Source organism: Rhamphochromis longiceps, linkage group LG17 (assembly GCF_057381845.1).
Source record: "Rhamphochromis longiceps isolate RC_006_pf linkage group LG17, R_longiceps_female_GT1.1, whole genome shotgun sequence".
Lineage (NCBI taxonomy): Eukaryota > Metazoa > Chordata > Actinopteri > Cichliformes > Cichlidae > Rhamphochromis > Rhamphochromis longiceps.
Window position 1 is genome coordinate 3,293,082 of NC_140573.1, and position 10,303 is coordinate 3,303,384.

General features: G+C 40.3%; 1 protein-coding gene across 1 annotated transcript; it reads right to left on the bottom strand.

The window, feature by feature from the left end:
- Positions 1 to 292: 292 nt before the first annotated feature.
- On the bottom strand, positions 293 to 9,870 carry LOC146649087 (uncharacterized). Its single transcript, XM_085387557.1, has 19 exons — positions 9,864 to 9,870; positions 9,414 to 9,500; positions 9,277 to 9,337; positions 8,555 to 8,715; positions 8,401 to 8,465; positions 8,200 to 8,293; positions 7,231 to 7,494; positions 6,696 to 6,986; positions 6,311 to 6,562; positions 5,655 to 5,969; positions 5,455 to 5,576; positions 4,674 to 4,887; positions 4,431 to 4,583; positions 4,105 to 4,295; positions 3,366 to 3,517; positions 2,047 to 2,304; positions 1,570 to 1,723; positions 703 to 832; positions 293 to 417 (listed from the first exon to the last, which is right to left on the bottom strand). The coding sequence occupies exons 1-19, from the start codon at positions 9,868 to 9,870 to the stop codon at positions 293 to 295; spliced, it is 3,096 nt and encodes a 1,031-aa protein (XP_085243683.1).
- Between the last annotated feature and the right edge of the window lie 433 nt (positions 9,871 to 10,303).

Sequence of the window (10,303 nt, forward strand, 5' to 3'; positions counted from 1 at the left end):
AAAACAATAAAAACAAAAAACTACTACATCATGTATAATTTTCTCATGTCATGTGTAATTTCCATTGCAAATATTAATCACAGTTAAAGTAAGAGGGGAAGGCAGTAAAAACTCTGGAACGGAGACGTCATCAAGTACACTGTCGTTCCAATTGTAAAATGATCGCGCTGTGTTCCTGGGAAGTCCACACTCGCGTGCAAACTCATTAGCGAGAACAAGTACAAACTACTTGAGAAACAGTCCGAGAGTTTACAGCAGGAAACAACAAGTTACACATACTGTTTCAGACACTTTATTGGGACCGTAGCTGTTCATAGTAAGTCATGATTGCTTTGGTAGCACTCACTAAGAGCACCGTTACTCCCAGAAAGCCTATTGATCCAGCCACAATGGCTATTACAGTCATGTACTCTGCCCCTGGAAAGAGATGGATATAGGTTCATTTCATCACCCCTGTATTCACAATACACACAGCTACACACATGCACAGCAAGTCAAGACATATTAGAAGATCAGTGACAGTGTATATCAGGACTGCCTTTTTTATATGAACCAAGTAGAATTGAAGTTAAAACAAAAAACTAACAGAAATGCATTGATGCATTGTAATCTAAGAACGGTTATGGAAGCAGATGCAGATTCTTTTATGAGTTCAGTCTTAAATTTGAATGAATGAACTGAATGATCCCTTGACAAGCTTACAGTAAGACGGTGTAGCTGACTTCACTCTTGTGTTGACAATCAAAGGTCCAGCAGACACGACAGCAGCGTGTTTCCCCTCACTCTCCATTTGACTCACGGACCTCTTTGTGTGCTGCTTGCCAGTGCATTTCTGCAACAGAATGAGAGTCAACTTTAGACTCATGCAGAAACACAAAACAAACAAATAAACTTCTGAAATCTGGATAGAATAAGGTAAATAAATTTAACACCAATCTGACTGAACCACAGCAGCATGTTAAATGAGCAATAATGGTCACCTAAGGGAATTTCATGTACCTGTAGGTTTTTGTAACCTAAAAGCTTTGAGCTCTTGTCTTCAGAGTGTACCGGCACTTTAAAGATTCCAACAGCTGATATCAAATCCAAGTGCAAAGCTGACCACCTCAAAATGGGATTTGGCTGAATCTCACTGTGGCCTTATTTGTCAAAATATCCAAACTAAATGTTCCACAATAAATGTTTTGGAAACTTACAAAAAAAGATATTTTTTCCTCTATTCATAGAAACCAAACTAAAATAAGAGTCCTACTCCAAATAAAAACTGAAGTGGCAAAGTGCATGAAAAACAACCTGTCAAAACTTACAGCCATGACTATATGAATGTCGTTTCAGTATAATGACAGCCAAGCAGGAAACAAAATGCACTGCGACTGACATGCAGTGACACACACGTGCAGTAGTTGTTGCATGCCAAGACACAATCAGAGTGGGGACAGAAACAAGACAATGTTCCCACCTGTCCGTCCCTTTTGTCTGAGTAACCTGTAGCCAGACACTTACATCAAATGGATGAACTACATTATTTTACCAAGTGCATCTCAAGCTTGAAACAATTGGCCATTTTACCAGTCGACAGTCTTCATCATGTCCACATATGCTGGCCAGGCAGTGGAAGTAAAGAGGTAACTTCTTAGGCATGTTGAACATCTGAATGGAAAACCTGCTTCTATGTGCCAGACCGTTCACAGACAGCCAGTGGAAAGTGGGGTCAACAGGACAACTGAAAGGCATACGCAACAAGGAAGAAACATAAGCGTGTGGTTAGATTTAGCAATCCCAACCTTTCAAAATGTATCTTCTGAAAGTCATCAAGTCTGTGGGCACAGAGGAACCAGACTTAACAGAGCAACTGAGAAAGCTTGAGACATACACACGCACACAGTATGATATCTATAACCATAAAGTTTTAAAAAGGTTTATTCTAATAATATAAAAAAAGAGGAATAGGTATTTGGTATGTTCAAAGTCTAGCCCATTCATTGCCAGCTGCATGCTCAGCAATGGATCCTAGTTGTCAAACATAAAACGAGATTTCATGAATACCCATCTTGCAAAAGGACGCCCTGGGTAGGGTCGTGAGGGTCGATGCTCTCAGTCGTCCAGCACGACTTCACCTGCAGGAGCAGGTCTACAGCAAAAGAGCCGTTTGTCTCCAGAGCCACCTGGAAGAACAGTGTGTCCTCGAGTTCCAGGGTTATGGCATCCCTGTAACTGTTTGTGTAAGACTCATCCCTGTACAAGGTCATTTTCAGGCCCAGGTGCACTGACGAGTTAAACTCCACCAAGGTCATGGAAGTGAGCCTACAAGCAGAGAGTCAGAGAGCTGAATCAGGATCAGAGAGACTTTATTTATCCCCAAGGGGCAATTAAGAAGTCATTTTCTTTCATGTTGCCCTGATTTACAGTACATTATGATAAAAAGAAAGCACACCTGCCTCACTTCACTGAAGTTTGCATGGATTTGTTCATGCACAGCCCGTGAAAGCACTACCACAGCATTCCCAACAGGTTTAACCTCTTAATTTAAACGTATTCCAGTATTCCTCATCCTACATTAAAGATTACTACTACCCCCCTCACCTTCATTGCAATGAGTTTCTCATCTAAGGCCAACAAAACATATTTTGGATGCATCAGGGGAATAAATATTCAGACACATCATGATTTTAACTGGAATAACAGACATTTTTTGGTAAAACTTTTGGCTTCATATTTGTCTTTACAATAATTTGGTAAGGAATGTATGGTCAACTCGGGTCCTGTGGCTACATAACTAGACAAAATCACCAACCTTCCAAAGGGTGTACATTATGGCAAAACATCCAACTTTGGTTTCATCTGTCTAAAGTCTTGCAGTTGGTTCTACGAGTTTTGTAAACATAATCCATGCTTCCATATTTACAAAAAGGCTGAACAAGTCATATCTGCTCAGCCTTTCCCCCCCTAACTGTATTGTTCTGAACTTTGAGGCCTGTAGAGTCTGAGATGCATCTCTTGGGCGTTTTGCAGTTTCTGAACACTGCAGTGTGACCTTGGGACAGATTCTACTCCTGAGAAGATATGCAAACATCTTGAATGCTTTCCATTTGTGATACTGAAGACTTCAAATTGCTCCCACTGATCAAAGATCAGAAGATTATATTGATCTTTGAGAAACAAACTTTGCTGCTGTTGTCTTACATTTTTAATCCCTATGGAAACATTAACAGTGTTTTCACACATTGCTTCTGCATTTTGGCTTAATTTTTGTATATAACGTAGTCTAATATGTTTTGTAGTTTCTGTGAGGTTGCATTTACTTAAACCCCAAACTGGTAATTGTATGAATATTCCTACAAACACTGGGATTTGATGAATCTCACCATTCCATATCCACGCTGACTTGAGCATTGCGGACATAATGTCGTGGGTAAACGCACTTCCACACCACTTTTAGGTCCCGCCTGCTGATCATCTGCCCTTTGGTCAAAGTGACACTCAGAGTATTCTGGAAGTTGATGTGAGTTTTGTTAACCTAGACAAAACCGACAAACAGAAATAAAACTCAAACCACAGGTATGAGGGGAAGGAGTAAAAAAGAAAAAGAAAGAAAGAAAACTGTAAAATTAAATCCATTATTGTAAAACTCAGCTAATTTGACTGCACACAGCTAAACAGATGCATTCAAGTTGGGAAAACAAACCCTAATTTGAGTATACATCATATCACTTGGAGAGCAACAATTTTCAGACTATTGTTAAATAAGATTATAGGACTCAGGATGCTTTATGCAGACTATGATTAATTAATTATCCAGCAAATATCCAGTCATGAGGTAGGCAGTGGCACCCACCACATGCGTTTGCCTTACAAAACAAAGATCACTAGGACTGCACAAAAATACAAAATCTTTCCATCCCTCACCTGTGGCATGACATGCATATCACATAATGCTGTGCAATCAATCCTGTCGAGGGCAAATATTCAGAGGTCACCGGTGTATGCTAGGCTGACAACTTAGGATACTGAGTGAAAACTAACAGAGTGTCTTTTTTAATATTGGTAAGAAATCTGTCTGGCAAACAAACCTTTCAGAGCTTCTTGCTGAGCTTAGTTACTCACCTGCTTCTCGGTTCCACATTCAGAGACTTTTCGTGAGGTACGGAAGTAGTACAGTGTCTCACTCTCATTCACAATGCAGCGACCATCATTCAGCTTCACTGCAACTGCTCCTCCCATGCGAGAATGCAGGTAGGGCTTTGCTATTGCACCAGCCATCAATTTATCCAGACACCGGCTGAAGAGACCTTTTTCTGTTTGAAATCGAGGGTCAAAAAAACAAAACAAAAAATCAGCAGCTGTACTACTACACAAGCATTTTTTTTTTAAAGGATGAGCTTTTAAAATAAAATACATAGGTTTAAGAGATTGATGAGAGGTCTCTGTACCTTGGCAGACTGGATGTGAAGCTGGAGCACGCTCAGTCACAGAGCTGACGTCATAGTAACCATGCTGGCATACACAAGAATATGAGCCCAGAGTGTTGATGCACAGAGAATTGTGAGAACATAAAGGCTGTTTGGAAGCACACAGGTCTGGACCTAACAAGGCAAGCAAAGAAAATAAAATTCCACTAAAAACATGAAGGTTTTTACTGGCAAGGGCTGAGCCAGCTTTTTACCAACACTTACCATCCCAGTAAATGACTCCACCTTTAACAGTGATGTTGGTGGCATTTAGAGAGCCAGTGTAATACAGAAGATCTTCAATAGGTACGGGCACATTTTCTTTAGTTTGGGAGGCATCAAAAGCCGTGAAGAAAATCTCAGTTTTGTCTGGCTCATCTGCAGGTTCAAAAGAGTCCAACTTTATCCGAACTGGCTTATCTTTCAATAGCTCCTGCAGCTGGAGGACAATACAAAGTTTCAACTTGGCAAGTCATCATAAATTTAAAAAACAAAAAGAAACAACAACCTTAAATTCAGTAACCCTCATAAGAAACTAAAAACCTTGATTATAAGTTTTAAAGTTTAAAATGGAATAGCAAGCATAGAGAGTGAGGTTACTCATGTATGGCACCTTGCAGTCTGCCAGCTTTTAAATATGAACGTCTCAAACCTGAAAGCTAAAAATTTATATTAAAACATAAAAGCAAAAATTTCTGGCACAACTTCACCTACTTCCAAATATGAGACCGATGAGAGTCTAGTGAGCTAAACAAGGTGTTGCTGACCTTTTTTCACTACTCTGGAAACAGAGCTACTATTAGCAGGTAAATTAGCACACTCAGATCTGTCATCTTAAGGTTTTTCCCTCTCACTATGCACCCTAGCTAACATTAGATGTAGAAGAGTGGGAGATATTTTAAGCCGGGTTTTCACTTTTTATACAGAATTGTATAAAATTAAGATGAGCCAATTACAGAGTTTTTAGTCCATAGCTGCTGATATTAATTTTTGATGTTTTGCTCACCTTGTTGTTGAAGATCTCCTCTATTTTATCTTTAGCTTCTGATGTGCCGTTGTCTAGATCCTCAGGCAGTTTCCAGGGTACAACCACTGTGAGACCTGTGTTGTCATAATCTAACTCTAGTTCTAAAGACACCAGGAAATGGGAACAGTGGGTAAAGGTTTACATCAAAGACTATTGAAATAAAGGTATGTCAAACCAACCCATGTCGTGAGCAGGTCCACCAGCCCTCACATGGAGCTCTTTAGATGAATTGGCTGCCATGAAAAACAAATGCGAATGTTCAGACTCCAGCTGGTTGTCACATTCTTCCCACACATTGAGAACATAAGTTTTCCCTTCTTCCAGCCCGAGGAGGCGTAGCTTTGTGACTGACACACGGCTGCTGTCGATGGTGGTGCCGTTCTTCAGGGACAGCTCATATACGAAGCCCACAGCTTGCTGCTGTGGGCTACTAGGGGTCCACACAGCAGCAGAGTCATTAGAGTGGTACGTCAGCTCAGACACACCGTAAGGTCCTGGATTCACATGCAGAATCAATACAGAGGACACAAAGACAAGTAAATAACATCATACATATGAAGCCCAACATGTTACAAATAGCAGCAGTAAGATAAGTTGACAGTGAAAATAGAGAGAAGCTAATAGAGCAAACATGTCTTTAGCTGACTTACTGAACCATCCTGAGACAGCCGTTTTAAATTCAGTAATGTATGGCAACTACCAGTTTACAATATAATTATACTTATAATTCAATATTTCATTAATCCCATTAACACTAGAAGTAGTTACATTATTAAATGCCAAACACCACCAGTTACACAACTTGGCTGGCCAACGCACACAGGTCATGTTTTACCTGTTTGTGCTGTGACCGTCTTAGGACTCATGAGCACACCATCTCCACAAAGTGCCTCCACCCTGGCCTGGTACTGTTGGCATGGCAGCAGCCCCCTCACAGTGTAGCTGTTCATGAGAGTAGTACCCTGCAGCACACCTTCATGAAACACTCTGAACATGGAGATGGAAGAGGTGTTCCTCACCTCCCAGCTCAGGGTGTAGTTGGTGGGGCCAAACAATGTTTGACGCAAGTCCTCAATGTTGGAATGGACTGAGGGAGAAGCAGAAGGGGCTTTCACTGAAGGATAACTAATAGCTACTCTGCATGAAGTTTTAAATTTAAAAATGCTATTCTATAGGGAGATAAGTGAGTGCCAGTACGGTCAAAAATGTGAGTCACATACAAGAGTTTCCGTCATTCAGGACCATCTTGCTGTAGCGGGACTCGATTCCTGCCTGGCAAACAGTCTGTAGGCCAAACTTCACTCTGCTGCAGGGCTGCAGGTCAGACAAGCTGACCTCAAAGTTATCTTTGTGCCAAAACGAGACCTCGTCTGTGATGTGGTTTGTACCGTTGAGGTGGAAGGCAGTGAGAAGGAAGACAGAGTACTTGCTGTTCACAGGGCAGTCCCAGGATAAAGATATGCTGCTGCTGTTCCATGATGTAACCTCAAAGTTCTCTGGAACATCTGGATCTGACGAGAAACAGAACAAGAGCTACAGCAGCAGTTTTAGCATGCGTTGAAAACAACTGATAGCAGTGTCACTTAAAACAAAACAAAAAACCCCCAAAAAGCTTTGAGGTTAAAAAAAAAAAAAAAAAAAAAAAAAAAAAAAAAAATCATAGTTGGCGCCATCTAGAGGTTGTTATGTGAATTTAAGGCCTTTAACCTTTGCAAATGTACTTTAATTAACTAAACATCACTCATTAGTCCATACCAGTAATAGTAGAGAGGCATGCTAAGGAGAGAGTGTCTGCAATCTCCACACAGGCCATGTAGAGGGTGCAGGGGTCCAGAGCAGAGAAGCGGTAGTGGTTGTGAGAGGTAACATCCAAAGTATGCGTGTTATAGGAGCCTAGTTCAACATGGTACAAAGTCACATTGTGACTATAGATGACATCTGGTTGATTCCTCTCCCAGGAAACCAGCAACATGGAGGGACTGCGGGACACCAGTTTGCAAGCGAGGCGCATTGTGTGACCTGAGGAGAAAAAAATAGTTTTAAAGATGCAGAAAACTGCAGCAGTAACGCACACGTTCATCTTAATCATCATAATAGTTTGAATGGTAAACATTTTTACAGCACAACTGGGTGGCTGCAGCTCAGGAGGTAGAGCAGGTCATCTACCATTTGGAAGGTTGGTGGTTTGATCACTGGCTGCTCCAGTCTGTATGCTAAGTATCCTTGGGTACTGAAGCCCAGGTTACCCTCCAATGCATTCGCTGGAGTGCAAATGTTAGATAGAACAGGTGAAAAACACATGTTGTATGAAGAGCTTTGAGTGCTCGAGTAGAGGTGAAAAGCATTTACTTCAATGATATCCACGCTAGGGTAGCCTAGCTACAGGTCACGTGGTCTCCAAACAACTTAAATATCAACTGGTTAGATACTGGTTGGATTAAGTTAGCAGCAAACATCAATGCAAGGCAGAAGAGACTAGAACCTTTCCTGAATATTCAACATCAGTAATGGTCACTTACCTTCTTGCTAATAGTTAAATGACAAAATTGGCATCTTTTACCAGTTTATTATAAATACAGGGTATAAACATTAGGAAACAACTAACCATGTATAAATAACACCCTGTGGTTTTATACAATTCTGTTGCTAAGGACTATTTCATAGCTGGTTCAGGTGACTTCCCAGTTTTGCTGTCTAAAGTGCAACTATAGGAACGACACTCACCCAAAGCAAGGAAGAAATTTTCCTCCTGTTGGAAGTATACTGTTCCATTTTCACATGCAAACACTTCAGTGGGACTCAACAACTTGAGGAAATCCTGAGGAACGATCAGATCCCAACAGCAATCAAACTATGCAGTGAGGTGGACTGTGCATGAAATCTAACATAACCACTCATCTGTGTAAAAGTTGTTGTCAAAAGTACCTTAGTGGCATTTGTTGGATGTTGTAGTGGCTGCTTTCGGCCTCTGACTTTAGTAAACTTTATACCTTGGGGTGAGGTAAACACATTTAAAGGAACATTAAACAAGAGGTTGGGGTGTCAAATTAAATTGGGATTAAGAAGGTATGTTGCTTACGTGGGCTTTGGGGAACTGTTAGAGTCCATGCCTGGACAGAGCCACCATATTGGAGGGTTAGCTGGTTTTCAACACCCGGCGACAGAGTCACAGAAGTCACTTTGCCCACCTTTCTGATGGATTTCAATGATGTGCCATTGAGCCATATGTCTCCATTTTTCCTTCAAGAATGGGAAACAGTACACCTCATTTTCTCCTGTATATTACATGATCATTCCATGTGACTGATTAATAGCTGCCTGTTTATCGTCACCCTTATTCAGACATGGGCAGCATAACATGATCCGGTCACATTTGAAGTTTTAACAAGCCGTTCTCTTTATCATCTAATACAGTAAGTCATCTTGGCTAAGCTCATTAGACCTCTTTGATCAAAACTAAACATAGTATATTTACTCAGTTACTTCAGTTGAGTAGTTCTAATGTAATAGTGGGACGTTTTGTCATTGGTGTATGAATTCTTGAGGTTGTAGTGACCTTAAAAACATTTGTTACATTAAACTTTAATAAACAAACATTAAGAATTATTTGATCATAATGTATGCAGTTCTGTAAATACAGGTACTTTTAATTAAGGTACCTGACGCATATTTTTCATGTTAAAACCTCTGTACTACCAACTTATTTAAGAAACTAAATACTTATTTCATCCCTTTTACATTTGTCCTGAGGTCTCTGAACAGCACAGGGGGAGATTATGCAAATCTATGAATCACGTTTACCTGTCCAGATCATTCCCTTTGCTCATCCAACACAACGAGAAGGAAATATCGTTGCAGCGTCCTGGAAGAAAGTCGATGAGAATACCTCCAGATGTCACGTTTTATTTTCACCATTTTACCTCAGCAACCAAACTCACCGAGCGATATGACATGAGGCACCAGGATGAAGAAGACGAACGAGTACTGTAAGGAGTTCCTGAAAATATTAGAAGCATATGAATCCGCTGAATTTGAGTGAGATAAGTTTGTATGAACCGGTAGTGATAAGTTATTTCCTTACATGTTCGTTGGAAATCCAGCAAAGGAAAGTAGGTCGCGTTTATTAAAAGAAGGCCGGGGCTTGAATCAGCAGGCTGCTAATAAGTGACAGGTGTGCACTTTCAGCTCACCTGCTCAGATCCTCGGTGACGGATTACTGACGTAAAAAAGTCTTTTTTATTTGTTAGAAACAGAAAAAGCCCGCCTAGTATTGCACCAATAGCGATACGTTGTATTATTCTTTATCTGCTAATGCAGAGGGGAAGACCACGAAGGATTACACAACTTGATTGCAAATGTGCAAATGTTTTCATCTCCTGTTCAGCGACCTGCCATCGCGCACGCTGGTCGACACTCCGCTATGGTTAAGGATATGATATGTACACGTCTGTTTCCAGGATTTTTTATAAATGTCTCAACAGGTGAAGCCAAGTGGGTCATACTTACCGATTCATTAATGTGTAGTGCATCACTTTATATGTTACAGCTGGAGATTATTTTAATTGCTTATATTCTGCTTTCCAGCTTTATTGTAATAATACGCATTCGTTTATTTATAATAACATATTACTACAATCAATTATCGTCAGAATGTTAAGTAATTAACACTTTGAAACAAAAAAGGGTTAATCTGAAAAAAAAAAACATACCATCTATATGTTTGATGGTGAAATTACACGAGAAACTGCTTCCATCATATAAGTGATTCTACAGTCTGAACTCTGGGTGCAACTCAAAAAGAAATATCACACTGTAATCATTATTACTG

Excerpts from the sequence above, each read along its gene's own strand:
- LOC146649087 (XM_085387557.1), bottom strand. Across the intron at positions 1,724-2,046 it reads GGCGTCCTTTTGCAAGATGG|TTGTCCTGTTGACCCCACTT; the intron begins GTATTCATGAAA and ends TATGCCTTTCAG. Across the intron at positions 833-1,569 it reads ATGATGAAGACTGTCGACTG|AAATGCACTGGCAAGCAGCA; the intron begins GTAAAATGGCCA and ends ATTCTGTTGCAG.